The sequence below is a fragment of the Gobius niger genome (assembly GCF_951799975.1).
Source record: "Gobius niger genome assembly, chromosome: 14".
NCBI lineage: Eukaryota > Metazoa > Chordata > Actinopteri > Gobiiformes > Gobiidae > Gobius > Gobius niger.
Genome location: NC_136865.1, coordinates 3,335,638 through 3,352,725, shown reverse-complemented (window position 1 = coordinate 3,352,725; position 17,088 = coordinate 3,335,638). Strand labels below are relative to the sequence as shown.

General features: G+C 44.3%; 2 protein-coding genes across 2 annotated transcripts; one reads left to right on the top strand and one right to left on the bottom strand.

Annotated features, from left to right (window-relative positions):
- Positions 1-549: 549 nt before the first annotated feature.
- On the bottom strand, positions 550-6,560 carry LOC306974262 (uncharacterized protein). The gene is made up of 6 exons (XM_079571439.1): positions 5,836-6,560; positions 4,538-4,782; positions 4,206-4,427; positions 3,869-4,106; positions 2,579-2,823; positions 550-1,509 (listed from the first exon to the last, which is right to left on the bottom strand). Exons 1-6 carry the CDS (start codon positions 6,125-6,127, stop codon positions 880-882), a joined length of 1,872 nt encoding a protein of 623 aa, XP_079427565.1. The 5' UTR covers positions 6,128-6,560; the 3' UTR covers positions 550-879.
- Positions 6,561-6,930: 370 nt separating this feature from the next.
- LOC306974271 (protein disulfide-isomerase A3-like) lies at positions 6,931-16,338 on the top strand. Its single transcript, XM_079571449.1, has 13 exons — positions 6,931-7,200; positions 8,569-8,647; positions 8,765-8,882; positions 9,095-9,202; positions 9,282-9,408; positions 9,492-9,605; positions 9,672-9,797; positions 11,141-11,320; positions 12,025-12,133; positions 13,235-13,363; positions 13,543-13,622; positions 15,909-15,966; positions 16,219-16,338. The coding sequence occupies exons 1-13, from the start codon at positions 7,037-7,039 to the stop codon at positions 16,306-16,308; spliced, it is 1,482 nt and encodes a 493-aa protein (XP_079427575.1). The 5' UTR covers positions 6,931-7,036; the 3' UTR covers positions 16,309-16,338.
- Positions 16,339-17,088: the final 750 nt, after the last annotated feature.

The window sequence follows — 17,088 nt, the reverse complement described above, 5'->3', positions numbered from 1 at the left end:
AAGAAATGTGCAAAAAAAAGTTGAAAAATGGCGTCATAAGTGAAAAAAAATGTTGCAAAAATAGGGAACATATTAGTGATTAAAAAAGAATGCGAAAACAAGAAAAAATGGGTCCAAAATAATAAAACAGAATTGGGAAAAATATGTATTTGCGCTGAAACGACCAAGCCACTTCCTTTAATGATGTCATCAACCGCATCAAAACGGTTTTCACTTTTCCAGGTTCCTGCTTTCGACACTTTCATTTTTTGGACAACGGTAGCACCAAATCTGGACTCAAACATTAGTGGGTTCGAGATTCCAAAGATTCCCCTTGTGTGTACCATCCTGAAATAACAAACTAAACCTGAAAGCTGTGAAAGAATAAATCAACACGTCAGACCAGGATTGTTTTATGCAAACAACAACAAACCAACAAGCAGTATTAACTTCTGTGAAACGGGAAGAAAGGGACTCATGTTTTGTTTGTTTGTGAGGTGGCGCCCTCTCCTGGAGTCAGCGCCACACTGCACCATCACTACAAACGGAAGGACCCTGTGGAGGCAGAGCTGCGAGGTTTGAACAGTGTATTGTTCATGTTCCAGACACAGCAGCACAGGCCTCACTCTGTCCGTAGATGCACTTTAGAAAACACTCTCCTCAAGGATCGTGGGTAATGTAGTCTTTACTGGAACACTGGGTGGTTTGGACCAGCTGAGGTCAAAGTCAACTTCTGCTACTTCTGTAATGACGGTTTGACTCTCTGCAGATTGGTAGCTTTGTGAAAGAGGATCGGTGTGATACATCTCCAAACCAGTGGTGTAGGTCAGACGAGCGTCCTGGGATGGTCCACGTGAACGCCCTGAAGGCCACGGAGCTCCTGCAGGGCATCGCCTTCAGTTACAGCTGCAGAAAGTGGGACAGGTTTCTGGCTCTCTGCTCCTCGTGCATGGCTCGCTCGTGCACGCTCCTCTCCATGTGCGCGGCTCGCTCGTGCACGGCCCTCTCCATGTGCAACGGTCGCTCAAGGACGGCCCTCTCCACGTGCACGGGCCTCTCGTGAACGCCCCTCTCCGCGTGCACGGGCCTCTGCAGCACAGCTCTGTCCACGTGCTCCGCCCTCTCGTGAAGTCTCGCGTGAGGGCCTGTCTCCTCGTGAACGCCCTGATCTTTGCCGACGCCTCTGTCCACGTGCGCGAGCCTCTGGTCCTCATGCACGGCCCTCTGCTCCACGTGCGCGGCCCTCGGCTCCTCGTGCACGCTCTCCGGCCCCTCCCCCAGCGCGTGGGCCAGCTCGGCGTCGCTCCCCGGCGGCTGGAGCAGTAGCGTGTCCTGCGTCATGCGCGTGTGCTCCTGCCTCCTCACCTGCGCGGGCCCCGGCGCCCCCTGGTGGCCTCTCATGTGGAGGTTGAGCGAGCGTCTGGCCTGAAAGCTCTTGTTGCAGATGGAGCAGACGTAAGGTTTCTCTCCGGAGTGGACCAGGATGTGCCGCTTCAGATCCACGTGCTGCATGAAGCCTTTACCGCACACCTGGAAGACAGCACCAGACTCTCAGGGTCAGAGCACCAGAGGCAGAAGCAAGTCCTCCTGGCATCGACCTGGTTTAGACCTGGTTTAGACCTGGTCCGGTCCTTGTTTAGAGCTAAGGATTAGGATATTGTACAGTTGCAGAGTATGAAAGTGACCTTAAGAAACCACAAAGGGCTAATTTATCAGGAAGGAGCTGATTAAGTCACAATAATCAATATTTCTACTTATAGTTAATCTCTTTCTAATGCATAGGTTCCCAAAGTCATGTCCGAAAGCTTGTCGAAACGTTGCCATTTAAATAAACCTTCTCCAAGGATTTTATGGTGTGCAGGAATTTCTTTAGACTTTGCTTTAAGCCTTCATCCTACCCGGCACCCGGCGCCAATCGATGTGCGAAGACTCATTACTTTTTTCAACAAAATAAGTACTAAAAAATGTATATCAAAAGGAAAAATACATTTATTTGCAAAAATGCATTACTTTAAATCAGTAATTAGCCTACAGTCATTGCCAGATGTTTTATGTAATTTTAGCAGCTGAAGAATAAAAGATTCCTTTGAATGGGGGGGGCTGCGAAGTTTCGGACTTTGGGAATGACTGTTCAAATGTGTCTAACTAATTAAAAGTAGGCATGCACGATAATATTTTGACTCCATCACCGATAAGCTGATAATGAGGCCTGATAATAATACGTTGAAATTGCACAGTATCTTTGGCTCCAGCTCGCTGCCTTTCTATCAGCAGCTCCGCCCACTCCTACTGCAGCCCGGAGCTGCTGCAGATTCATGACAGCAGCAAATCTACGCTCTCCCAGGACGACTTCTGCCCTGTTTTAGCTGTAAAATACAAAGAGTATTCCAGCAAAACAACGCTGTGCAGGCGCTCTCTGCGAACTCTGCGACTTTTTAAACTTTTTTACATCGAAGTCACTTTAACGTTTTCATTGCAACAAAACGTGAAAATGCGTACCGTGGGTCCTAAACCGATGTCTTATTTTTGTATTTCTAAGAAAATAACGACAGGTCTAACCCCGGTCTAGCCCAGGCCTCCACAGAACGAGTTGCCCTACCTGGCAGAGGTAGGAGCGCTCCTTGAGGTGGAAGCGCACGTGCACGTGGAGGGTCTGTTTCTGGGTGAAGCCCCGCCCACACAGGTGACAGGTGAAGGCACGCTCACCTGTGTGGATCTTCAGGTGCGTCTTCAGGTTGCCACACTGGTTAAAGGTCTTACCGCAGGTGGAGCAGCTGTAAGGTCTCTCACCGGTGTGGACGCGCTCGTGCATCAGCAGCGACGCCTGAGCGGAGAAACGCTTCCCTGAGACACACAAGCGGACATGACGTCAGCAGCAGAACCATACAGACGGGCAAGAGTTTCAAATCTCTGCTTTGGTATAGATTGATCGAACAAAAGAGAGAAAGCTTGTATTACAATCCAGCCATACATTATGTGTCTTTGTGCAATGATCTTAGATTTGTAAATATAGATAGAGCGGCATCTCTGGAATCTCATGTTTGTCATGTTTGAAGCAGTTGAGAGGGAAAACAAAGAACAGAAAAATCTAAACCTTCAATAATTACTCTAAAACGACTTTAACAAACGCTGAATTATGAATCTAGTTTGCTACCCAATGAAGATACAAAGACACAAAATAACGGAGAAAACTTCAATCTTCCAAAACAACACTCTGCACCAAAACATTGTACCTTCATTTTTGCTTCTAGCCAGATGGAATATGTGGAAAATATCTTCACAATTAATCCAATCAAAAAGGCGGTATGCTTTTCTATTTACAAAATTATGCAAAACATAAGCCTTCACGTGGAGAGGAGCCCCATCAGCTGGCCAACGCCGGGAACAGAGAAACATCACAATGAAAACTGGTTAGCTACAACTTTGTTAAATATGAGTTTATTAAACCTCAGTGAATATGGACATGCTGTATGTCATTTTGAAGCAGGAGAATTCAATCACTGAGTTAGTTTCAACCTCCGCAATTTTATTTTTGATCGCCGCGCACAATGCAGTAGCAAGAGTACGCAAATGCTAACGGCAGGATGCTAACGGTAACTAATCAAAGCTGGGACAGAAACTATGATTGGATCACCTTAAGTGATGAAATAAAATGGGGCACTCCTAAGTGTTTGCGTTTTTACAGGATTATAGACAAGACATTTGGAAAAATCTGACAAAAATATCCTTCAAAAACATCAGCCGAGCATATTGGCCTTAGAAAAACCCATATGGGCCGATCTTTAATTACTGCTTTTCACTTTTGACATTTTCTCAATGAGCTTCACGATGTCGTCACCTGAAATGGTAAAACAAAGCATATTTTAGGCCAGAGGCATGTTTCATTTACCGCAGATGGCGCAGGAGAAGCGGTTCTCGTCGTAGTGCTCGCGGAAGTGGTCCGAGAGCGCCGCGTCCGTGTCACATATCTTGCCGCACAGTCCACACATGCCCCCGTCGGCGTGGCAACACATGACGTGCTTCACCAGCGCCATCTTCTTGTGGAACTGAGCGCCGCACACGCGACACTGCCCGCCTCCTTTGCCCTTCTTCTTCTTCTTCACTTCGTCTGCCGCAGGAGGAGGCTTCTGAGGGAAGACGACAGAGGATCGATTTAGAGGCATATCATGGTCAGGTAGAATTGATACAGTAGGTAAGTGCTAAAACACCTCACTGAAAAGACTCACATCTGCCTTTTTCCTCTTGGCCCGTGGCTTTGTTTCTGGTTTCCGCTTCTTGCGTCTCTTTCGCGGTTTCGCCTCCGTCTCTGAGTCGTCCTCGGGTTCCGCTGCAGTCCACTCTCCATCCAGGTCTCCCTCCGCTTTGTCTCCTGCCTCCTTGTCTTCTTTCTCGTCTCCTTCCTGCTCCTCGTGGCTGTCGCCGCTCTGACTGGGTGACGAGTCCAGGAACTAAAGAGTGATCAATGTTACTGTTAAAGAAAAACTGTCACAAAGCTCAACATCTTCTCTGGCAGTTCGGTGTTCCATTCATTCCCCTCCATTCCTTACACCGTCCTTACCAGGTAGTCTCCTCTGCTGTGATCGGCCGGCTGCTCCCCTCCCTCACTCTGACTGGCCGGCTCCTTGTTCCGGTGGCTCCTCAGGTGTCTCCAGAGGGTGGTCACGTGACTGAACTCCTCTGAACACAGGTGACAGGAGAAGGTCTCAGCTTTGGGACACTCCTTCTTCTCCAGCTTGACCCCGGGCTTCCGGCCGCGCTTCCTGGGGCTCTGCTGAGGGCTCTTCTGAGGGGAACCCTGGACTTCTGCCAAGGCAACAAGACGACAGAGCAACGGATGAACATTTCAGTGATCAAGTCCCAAAGGCTGCCGTGGTTTAGGTGATTTAATGAACTAAATGTCTGGAAACAAAAATTAACACAATCCCACCCACACACTGTCACTGCCAGAACAATGTGGTCACACCAAGACTTATTATGTCTAATGAGGAAACTGTACGTCGATGCAGTGACATTATGCATCGATTATGCTCAAATCCTCACACTGATTTATTCAGAATGACAAGACGTGTTTCTTTAAGTAGAAGTTGTGTATGTGAACTCAGGACGTTCCTTTTAGTATATATATATATATATTTCAGCTTAAGGCATGTAGTACCTTTTTTACAAACATTACGGTACTTTTAAAAGCTCACCATTGACTGCACATCACACAGTGGTGACAGCTTTTACTGTCACAGGAAGTTAAAATAAACTCTTGCTGATAATTGTGATTATTTACAAGTTGATCAAGAATCAATTAAAATGTGACTACAATCTACAATACACCGAGTACACTGGCTGACCAACATAAAAGTCACCACTAAAAAGCTCCAACGCTCTAAGAGTGTGGGACAATGGATGCAAATGAGTCCAAGGCTATAACCCAGCATGTTTACATGCATGAGTCCCATGTGTGTTCATTAACCTGCACTGTCCAAAACAAATAAACAAATTATATTCATCTTTCACCAAGATCTTGTGTTCATGATGGAAGAGTGTGGCCACTGCGCACAGCCGTCTCCAGCACATCTTGGAAGACAGCCGTGGCATCAGGGAAGAAGAAATCCACTGATGGAATAACCTGGACATTCAGGATGTTGTTCAGGTCACCAGCCGATGTCATTCTCTGGGTTCATAGTGTTGCTGAACCTAGAGCTGACCAACTGCAGCCCACAGCAGTGACTTACACCCAGGTGGTGACTTTTTAATAGTGAGTGTATTTACCTTTATCCACCTCTCAACACACTGGCCAGTGGCCATGTGTGCGCTGTGTTGGACATGAATGATGGTTTCTTTCTGACCGGACCCGCCGCTCACCTGTCTGCTCCTGCCCCTCCTCGCCCTCCTGATGTCGGCTAAGACTCTCCTCGGGCTCCGGTCTCGCGGTGGACTGCAGGAGCGTGTCCAGGAGGATCCTCTGCCGCTGCAGCTCGGTCTGAAGCTCGCCCTGGATCTTCTCCACGGTCCGCTCAAAGAGCTCCATCACGTCCTGAGCGGCCGCCTCAAGCCTCCAGCCCAGCACCGCCCGCAGGGTGGCGTCCAGAGCGGGGTGAGAAGGGTTCAGCACCGCCTGGAGTCGCACCACCACCGACTCTCGCAGGGTCTCCATTGAACCGCGGAAAAGCTATGGCTAAATGTGACCAGTACTGCGCCCAGTCGAGGTCCACACACCAAGACCCACGGACCGAGCCTAAAACAGCCCTCAGTGCAGCATCTTTTCGATAGTTTTCTGAGTCTAACGATATAAAATGAGTGGAAAAAGCTAATTGAATCTACTCGATATGCAAATGACTATGGAGAAAACGTAAACCCAATGTTTTAATCATTTTTCTCAGAATCTGATCAGTGAATGGAAGTAAACAAAGCTAGTTCCGTTCCGTGTGTTTCCTGCGAAATGAGCGACACAGCGGCGCGGCGTGGGAAGGAGGAGAACTAGCTCCTAAATACATAAATACACGTAAACGGGCTTTGTTCACCAGGCCGAGCTCTTCAATGCGCTAAATGCAGACCGACTGTCATGTTGAAGTCAAATATAAATGCTATTTAAAGCTAAACTTTGGTAGAAATGTGTAGAACGGACCTGATTGACATGCGCTCGAACCAATCACAGCGTCCCATGGCATCAGCGCTTACTGCTCTCAGCCAATCAAAGAGCAGTAATCTGAGGTTTGTCTCCCGTTCGTTCACTGCATAAACAGCCACACACACGGAAGGAAATGGGTTTAGCCTTCAAAATAAGGGCTGACATCGGAAATATAATGTCCTATTTTCCACGTTTGATACTTACTGAAATGTTTGTTGACATGTTACGCGATGTTCAGAATAACTACCAGACATTTTCCTGACGTGTCGGCTCATTCCATTAAATAACAAGCTTTGGTCGCCTGTATTGTGGAGGTCTCCGCCGGATGTGTGCATTCTTTGGTAAGGCTTGACGCTCCGTGGTCCTCTGGTGAGCGTCTCTACCCCGGTCTCCGCCGTTATCCCCGTTCTCCTCCCGGTTTGGCCCGGTTCGGTGATGGCGGGGTTCGTCATGTATCTGGTCTCCCTGCTGTGCGCGTGGGGGAGTTTTCCCGCCGCTGCGGCCGCGCGCAGCAGGGACGTACTGGAGCTCACGGACGCGGACTTCGATTACCTGGCAACGGAGCACGAGACGATGCTGGTCAAATTCTACGCCCCGTGGTACTGTTTTATCCTTTTATTTGTGTGTGTTTGGGCTACATGTAACGCGCTAAAAATGTATGCATTTACCTTTAAGTCTATATATTTATTCGTGTAGATATACGTCTTTACCCATTGCAAGCTGTAGAATGTTCTGGACCTATGTTTAGAAATGTTTTTGTTTATTTGTTTGTTTGTTTGTTTGTTTGTTTGTTTATTCATTTAGTTATTTGCAAAACAATCATTCCACACATATGTATATGTTAGTTACAGGCAAAATAGATAATGCTTTGCGTGTAACATGCATTATACGTCCCTGCATTTTTAATGGCTTTTAATGCTTTTTCCTTTTTTCCTTTTGCCTTATTTGCTTATATGCTTTGCATTATCCCATTCTACAGTATGACGAGTGTTCTTTAGGAAGTGTACAAATGAAAAACATCAGTATTCATTTTGATTCTTAGATTTCTGTAAGGTTTTCTTATAAATAGCTGTGTTGCCTAAAGTTGAAAATCTGCACGAGCCACAAAGACCAATTTTATTTTCAGGCTCGATACAAACTATTATCCTGAGGACCTCCATCTGCTTTCATTGGAAAACAACATGATAGTAGTTGGAGTACCTATTTGTGGGAGTACTCCATGGTTCTATGGCATACTCCCAGATGCTACTCCCATTAAGCACTAATCTAACTTTAGTACTATATTAGTCCTGGGCCTGGACACACATTCTATACTTTGAAGCTTTGGAATCTTGGCAAAGTAGAGAACGTATCGTTATGTCTTACTTTGTGACAGTTTCAGGCTTTCATTATCCACTTTGCCCGTAACATACAGGATTCATTTGTAAGTCACAATTCATTTCCTGTAACATACAATTTCACTTGCATCTTGGGCTGCACAATAAACGGTTAAATTATGCGTAAAAAATATAATGCATTAACAATTTAGTTCATTTATTTACAAGAAGTGTGTGAGTAATTATTTGGTACCATGTTATACATATATTACACACACTCGTTTGACATATGTTCATCAGTGTATTACATTAATATATCAATGTATCAATATATATTATGTAGAATTGTATGTTATTAGTAGCTACTGCTCTTTTCATTTCGAAGCGCTATTACAAATACAGGTGGATTGATGAATATATGAAAGAGCAATCAGATCTGTGGGGTTTTTGATTTGTGTCTTGTTTAAATTATTTCTACTCTACATGTTTTTACACACAGAATTGACCAGAGCGTTAATACTACATGCACATATTGATGATAAAGCTTGAATCACTGTATCACACCCATGGGCTGCTCTTTTGGTATTATGCTGCAGAGGACCCAGATTTGTGACGGCTGGAGAAGTAACTGCATCATTCATTGTGTTTCAGGTGTGGTCACTGTAAGAAATTAGCTCCAGATTTTGAGAAAGCGGCAACGAAGCTGAAGGGAACTGTCCAACTGGCCAAGGTGAGCTGGCCGTGCGCTGTAGTGCTGTCTGTGTGTGTCAGGCGGGCTCCTCGCACTAGCTCATGGCTGTTTAACGTGGGCTGACCGCGGACTATAACACGCTGTTTATGTTTTGAGGTGGACTGCACTGCGAACACCGAGACCTGCTCCAGGTTCGGGGTCACCGGTTACCCCGCTCTGAAGATCTTCAGGAACGGGAGGGACGCGGGCCCTTACGACGGTCCCCGATCTATAGGTACAGCGCAAACGCACGTGATCTGAAGAGCCCCTGATATGATCCTCATCGAAGTGTGCAAATGTACGATTCCAGGCTCATATCCAGTGTCAGGAAATTGGACAGGCTCGATTCTCTTCCTGTGTGGGAACCTCCAGTCTTAACAAAATCTTTGAAGACTGATCAAACCGCCATAACGACAGTCCAAATGTGTGTTTGTGTGTTTTCTGCAGAGGGGATCGTGCAGGTCATGAAGAAACAGTCCGGACCCGACTCTGTTCTGCTCGGGTCCAAGGCCGACCTGCAGCGCTTTGTGAACCACTACGACGCCAGCATCGTAGGTAGGCGCTTCCTGTTTCCTGGTCCCTCCGTGCGTCTCGGGGGGCCCCGCTCTGACCCGTCTGCCGTGCTTCTGTTTAGGCCTGTTTGCTCCGGACTCCGCGGGCCTCGCTGAGTTCCTGAAAGCGGCAGGTCTGCTCCGGGAACAGTTCCGATTCGCCCACAGCGCTGACCTGGGTCTGGGGCAGGAGTACAACGCCACCGGGGAGTGAGTCGGATGCCCTCCCGTCCTCCTATGCCGCGGTGCGTCAGATGCCCTCTCGTCCTCTCACACTGCTGTGTTTCCCTCAGGTGTGTGCTGCTGTTCCGACCTCCGCGTTTGTCCAGTAAGTTCGAGGACAGCGTTGTCGTGTTCTCTGACTTCCTCACCGTCACCTCCCTCCGCCGCTTCATCAGAGACAACATGTAAGTCCTGCTTTGGTCCTGGCTCTGACCCGGTTTATGACCTGTATTTATTTCTTTATTTGGCAGATTTGGTCTCGTTCCTCACCTGACGGCGGAGAACAGGGAGCGGCTCCGTGTCAAGGACCTACTCACGGTTTACTACGACCTCGACTTCGTCCACAACGTCCGCGGCTCCAACTACTGGAGGAACAGGTGAACTGCAACATCTGAGTGTTTTTGTTAAGTTGAGTTGAGTTCAACCCCTAACAACCGAGCGCATTTTCTCTAGTTTGGCTTTACCCAAATCTAAAAGCTTCTGGACTGGAGTTTACAGCCTATGGACCAGAGTTATTTTGAAAGCCTTCATTTGAAAGCTAAGACCTACAAAATTGATCATAGTTTTTTGTCACACTTTTGTTGTGTTTTTTGGCAGGTTTTTTTGCTGTGGTTTGGTCACTTTTTTACAACTTTTTTTTCTTTTCTTTTTTTTACCATTTGTTGCTTTTTCATCACTCTTTAGTTGTGTTTTTGTCACTTTTTTAAGGCTTTTGTTGTTTTTACGGCACGTTTTTGTTGCTCTTTTGAGAGCGTTTTGCTTTTAGATTTGGGTGAAGCCAAACTGAAGAAAATGTGAACAATGTTAACAAACGCTATCTAATGTTAGCTTCATGCTAATGCCAACCGCTAGCTTGAAGTGCCGTTTTTTCACTTCTTGTGGATAATCTGTTGGGAATAAAATATTCAAAATGACCAAATTTTGACTTGGCTTTATGTGAGTGTACTAATGTACCACTAGTCCGCAGGAAAACATTTTTAAAAAGTGGAAAAATAATTATTGCCATTAAAGATGCACCAATCCAGCTTTTTTGCTTCCGATACCGATACTGGGGATTGATTATCTGCTGATATCCGATATTAACCGATACCTAGAGACTTTCTTAAAAAACGTTTTTCTATGAGTGAAAAAGTAAATGGTCCTTTTTATCTCCATATGAGATCAATAAAGTCTGATCTTTTCTTGTCATGATGTTCCCGATTAATTATCAATTATAGTTATTAATAAACTAATGGAAAAACATTGAACATTTGATCACTGGCTTGTTGATACTATCCTTGGGACAGGCTATTTTTTACATTAATAAAGTGATCTGATAACTTGTTTTGCATTAAAAATATGCCAGGTCAGTTATGCTTTATCAGCATGTCATAAACTAAAACACAAATACTTGGCCGCTTGATTACAGGTCACCCCAGCAGCAGCCTGGATTAGCTGACGTTAGCTTTAGCATCAAAAATAAGTTTGGTTAATACTAACTCAGAAATTTCTCCAGGTTCTGCCCTTGAAAAGAAGGTACAGCATGTTCATATTCACTTAGATTTAGTTGGTGAAGGTGCAGGTTCAGAATCGGATATTTGTAGCTGATACCTGATATTATATTTTTTTTTTCAGTATCAGCTCCGACACCGGTATCGGATCGGTGCATCGTCACGCCCCATAGTATTGGTATCTCGGCTTGTGTCATTGCTCTGATAACCCCGCCCCTCTGCTCTGATAGGGTGATGCTGGTGGCGTCAAAGTTCCGTGGGCGGGGTCTAAGCTTCTCAGTAGCCAATCGAAGGGAGTTTGAGCCGGAACTTCAGGAGGAGTTCGGTTTTGGCTTTGATGGTGGAGAACTTCCCGTCGCCACGATTCGCACAAGACTCGGACAGAAGTACTCCATGAGAGAGGAGTTCACGTACGTACCTCTACTACTACTGCAAATACTATTGCGCCATGGTTTTCCCAAATTTTGACACATCATTTTTCTTCCCCATTTTTTTCTTGCATTCCCAATTTTTCCCCCTAATTTTTCCCAATTTTTTATTAGATTTTCCACATTTTTCCCATTTGTTTTACCCAATTTATTCTCCATTTTCACTATTTCTGCCTCATTTTTTTTACCCTTATTTTTCTTATACATTTTTTCTCAGATTTTTGCCACAATTTCTCACATTTTCCCCCCATTTCTTGACTTGGAGATCAACCCGATATTGCAAATGTGCAGATCATCCACACATTGTTCTTTTTTCTTGTTCTGGACGACAAATATTTTAGTATCGGTATTGGTATCGGTATCGAAAACCAAGTATAGCTTCATTACTGGTGTCAGAAAAATGTAACGGTACCCAGCCCTACCGAAGACCATGTTCACGAACACCATGGAGGAGGAAGTGTGAGTCTTCAGCGGTTCATCCAAAGTGATCCAAACCCCAGGCTAGCGTGTCAGTAGGAGTTTGTGCACCAAACAGTTCATGGGACAGTCCCTGATATTTGTGAGAGTTGCTGTAGCTGTAATAGGAATGTGAAGGACGCTGTATTCACAGAGACAGTCGGCAGAAGTAATATCTGTTGCAGTATTCTCTGTAGTATTCCCTGTAGTAACCGTGTCCTCTTCTGTAGGAGAGATGGCCGGTCGCTGGAGCGCTTTCTGGAGGATTATTTCTCGGGGCGACTGAAGCGTTACATCAAATCGGAGCCAGTGCCCGAGAGGAACAATGGACTGATCAAGGTTTTTTATTAAATTTTATTTCATTATTCAAAAACACCTATACACAATACGTGACAATGTCAACAGTTACAATACATTTGACAAACTAACACCAAGACAGGATTACAAAACAACACAAAATACACAGCACTACAGCACAATGCATTCCAAAAAGAAAAACAAAAACATAGTAGTAGCTTTATTTAGTAAATGTTTGGTTGATGATGAAGATGTTCATCCTTTTAACTTATTATAGAGAAAATGATCATTAAGGATGCCCTTGTCCATCTGAAGTGATCTCACAAAGCAAAGTTGACTCACATGCCTCATGCTTTTGCCTGACATAAAAACAAACGGCGCTGTGTGATGATGTCATCAGGCCGCGCTGCTCAGTTTACTTGAACAGGTGTGAGGGCTGGCCAGCAGGGGGCGGGGGTGAAACAGAGACCTCTCCTCAATCGAGGCATATTTGAAATCATTTGTACTTTTATGACTGTTCAGAAAACAGAAAATATTCAGCATAGTTTTTGGTTAATAAATAAATGAAATATAGACTTTTTTAAAAATATATAATCATTTGAATAATTGTGATTTCAATTATGATTAAAATGATCATGATTATTACTTTTTTATCGAGCAGCCCAGTTCTAATGTAGTTTTTTGTGGTTAATGACACCTCTCAAAATAGTATCAATTCCATTTTATTGTGAGTTAAAAATGAAATAAGATTTCAAAAAATGGAAGAAAACCTAAATACTGTAAATGTGAACCCGAGTCTGTTTCATAAAAAAATGTTTTTCACCATTTCTTGTGTTTACTAATGTTAGCTTTTAGCTTAATTAAAATGTTTAATCGAGTCCCACCACTAGTTTTTTAAGTAATTTTTCACGTGCTGTGTGTTTTCTGCCATGTACTACTGTTTCAATATATTTATTTCAGCGAGACATGGCTAACCCTCCATAGGAATAAACAAGGACAGGAAACAGGTCAGGTCCCGTCGTACATCGCCACCAAACCTTACATTGGCGAACAACGTAAAATCTAAACACACCTGCGAAGCAACCGCCATTTAACTATCCGTCCGTAGCTGGAGCAGTTACTTGTATGTGTCGGTGTCTCCAGGTGGTGGTGGCGGAGTCGTTCACGGAGATCGTGGAGAACCCTCAGAAAGACGTCCTGATCCTGTTCTACTCCCCTCTGTGTCAGCACTGCAAGAAACTGGAGCCTGTCTACAACCAGCTCGCATCTCAGGTACTCACTCCGTTTGTTGACTTCTCATTTAAATGTGAGTCCTTTTTCGCTTTTGATGTTAGAAGATTATCCTCCTTGGCGACGGAGAATCGACATGGTCTTACGCTGGCTCATCACGACCAAATGTCAGGAGAAATTGCGATTGATGTGTTGATTGTTGTTGGCGCTCTTCCCCACAGCTGTCCTCAGATCCAGATGTGGTCGTGGCCCAAATGAACGCGCTGGACAACGACGTTCCCCTGGGGTACGACGTTCAGGGGTGAGTCAAACTAATGCACTAATGTGAGAATGAGAGTGCAATGGGAGAGTGAATCCTTAGTGGAAAAGTGCTTCGTGTCAAGTGGAGGTGGAAAAGAGCTTGTATCGTTTACCATAGGTTACTTTGACAAACTGTGCAACAGGAAGAGCCAGGACATGATGGAGGGACTCTCTATGACCTGGGACCGTCTCACGATCCCTCCGTAAGAACTGGAGGAAGTGTGTGTGGAGAGGGGAGTCCGTGACCTGGCGCTAGATAAAGCGGAAGACAATTAGCAGATGGATGAAAAGAATAATTGATGAGGAGTGTGGCAGTATTGCGATCATAGAAATCAAAGAAATGCCTTTAGCTCTTAGCTACCTGAGCCTTTTCCTACAAATTAGCGCTGCACAACTATGACAAAAAACATAATTGCGATTTTTCTGCCAAATAATTGCGAGGATGAGTGATCGGGCTGGGCGATGTATCGATATATTTTTAAAGGAGATGTAGAATTATATCGGGATATTTGAAATTCAGATAAGCTACTACTACTGCCACCTCAGGTCACACTTGTAACTGCACCTTCTACATTAAGCTTGTGCACTTCAGACCTGAATTAACACCTTTTTGAGTGACAGTGAAGGATTTTAGAGGCAGTTGTGGTGAATATGTCTGGGCTCATTCTACACATTAGGACATTGTTGAAACATGTAGGAAGAGGAAAATACTTAATTTTAACATTTTTAAAATCCTTATAGTCCCTTTAAGTCAAACAACATATTTTTTGTTTAAACTGCCCCACGTTAGAACAACACACAAAACAACACACAATATTCTACTTTCAATTAGATTTGGTTTTATGTGGACAGCGCCCTCTTCTGGAGGAGCTTCCCCGACATTAAGAGTACCTCTGGGAGACAGCCACGTGGCTATAAAAAGTCTGGGATGGAATCACAGAGCGTCGGTCTGAGCACTTTCGAATCAGCTTCGCGGAAACTTTTATCTGCTGCAGCTCAACCTGTGATCAGAGGCTCCACAATTCTGATCAGTGACTTCTACGTATCACTTAAATATCAGAGACAGAAGAAAATAAAAACGTCAGCCTCTTGAGGTTAGGTTATTGCAGTCGTCAAAACCTCAATATCAGTAAACCTTGCAGCACTACTACAAATGGGTACATTTTTTAGCCGATGGCTCCCGTACCCATACAAATGAATAGGGAATCCAGGGCCAATACTAAAATATGGTTGATGTACTGTGTTATGTAAGTTTCTTGGCATTTATCTCATTTCTGTGGTTTCTTTATCGTCAGCATCTTTTAAGATGAAGTTTAGTGGCCACTGGGTGTGTATCAGACCTTACAAAAAAGCAGAAACTTAAAGGGGCTAGATGCAAGTTGGCCATTTTATACTCACTACTGCCATCTCAGGTCTTTCGTGTAACTGCAGCTTCTATATTAAACTCATGTATGACGGCACTTCAGACCCGAAGTAACAACTTTTTGAGTGCAGGATTTTAGAGGCAGTTTTGATGAACAGGTCTGAGCTCATTCTACACATTAGGACATAGCTGGAACATGTAACATTTTTAAACTCTGTATAGTCCCTTTAAAGTGCATGTGATACATTCAACATCATTTTTGCTAAAGCAGTTTTTGTGATGTTTATTTTACTTCCTTACTGGACACTGATCGGAAGTGAGGTAGATAGAGGCAAACTTTTGACACTGTTGTGGTGCCAACCCTGTTGTGTCAATGGAAAATGTGTCAAGCTGCTGTGGAACTTTACCTTTATCTATGTCACTTCCATGTCAGTAGCTTAAAAATTCAAATAAAAATACACTTTTCTGCCCAACATTTCCTCACTGAAATAAAATGATAATTATCTACTTATAACAGACGTTACCCACGTAAATAAATCATATTTTCAAAAGCATTAAAACCTGCGATATGCACTTTAACGGAATATGAGTTAGCATTTAGCTCAGAGGACACCTTTAAATGCTAATTCTTATTCAAAGTGAAATGTCAAAAGGTCTGTAAATTCATTAATGATCCAACTAGGCTTTGACCTCACCGTAATCTGGTTGATGGGGTTGACAACAGCTAATTGGCGATGTTTTGCGGCTAATGCTAACGGCGGTAGGAAAAAATACATTGAACAGGCTAACGGATCCCGAAAAGTTTCCCGGACTAGCCGACTTGCTAACTGTCCACACAGGTTAGGGGTTTGTCTGTTAAAGTCAAACACTTCACCCCTAATTTAAAATGATCTACGTTCACTGATTGCGATTGTTGTGTTTCAGTTTCCCAACCATTTATTTCTCGGCTGCTGGAAGAAAGCACGAGCCGGCGCGATACGAGGTACAGAACGCTCCTGACGTCGAATACATTTGTGTCTGTTTTAAAGCCACACTGCGGAACATTTTCACCCACTAAATGGATGCGTGAATTTTGTCACAGTAGCTCATCATGGTGGTTGCTGCCAAATGAAACCGATCATTAGGAGCAAGTCTGAGCAATCATGTAACTTAGAATGCTCCGCAGCCTGGCTTTAAAAATCAAGCGTTTTACTGTTTCCTGACAATACATACTTTATATTTGTTGTCCTTTTAGGGCCCTCGAGAAGTGAAGGACCTGCTGAAGTTTGTCAAGCGGGAGGCATCACACAGTTTAAAGATCCAGGGAAACAGGGAGGAACTATAGGAGACATGGTGAGGAGAGAGGGAAGAAGGATTGCCTCAGAGGAGACGTTGAGACTCGAGAGAGAGAATGACGATGAACAGAAGTTCCTCTGCAGTTTAGGGGATGTGACCGAAGATGGAGAGTTGGGGTCCATCTAGAGCTGGGTACCGTTATTTATTTTTTTCAATACCAGTACTTTAACGATACTTGGATTTTGATACCTGAATGGTACTTTTTTCGATACATATACTAAAATATTTGTTGTCTAGAACCAGAAAAGAGAACAATAAGACTTTCCGCGGGGCATTACAGTCATTAATTGAATTATGTCAAAATCAAGGCCTTAACTCCTTGACCAAACACATTTTCGCCAGTTTTACCCAAATCTAAAAGCTTCTCGACTGGAGATCTCACAGCCTATACGCCAGGGTAACGCCTCATTTGAAAGCCAAGACCTGTAAAACTCATCTAAACTTCTTCCTCGTCTTGTCACGAGTTACAGTAAAAATGCGGAAAGAAATGGCCCAAAATGCAGACTGCAACGAAACTGATTTAATATGTGCAAAAATCAAAACAAAACGCCCCAAAAAAAAACAGGAGCGACTGAAAAACAAACTCACAGACTCGTACATGAAGACAATGAACTGACAAAGAACAAGGGAAAAACAGGGGTAGAAATACATGAGGAAACGGGGCACAGGTGAGACACATTAGGGCGGGGCAGGCGAGAACGAGAGGGAAGTCCGACAGAAAATCACAACAGACAAACTGGAAATAGATCTAAATTTCTTGAGAGACAAG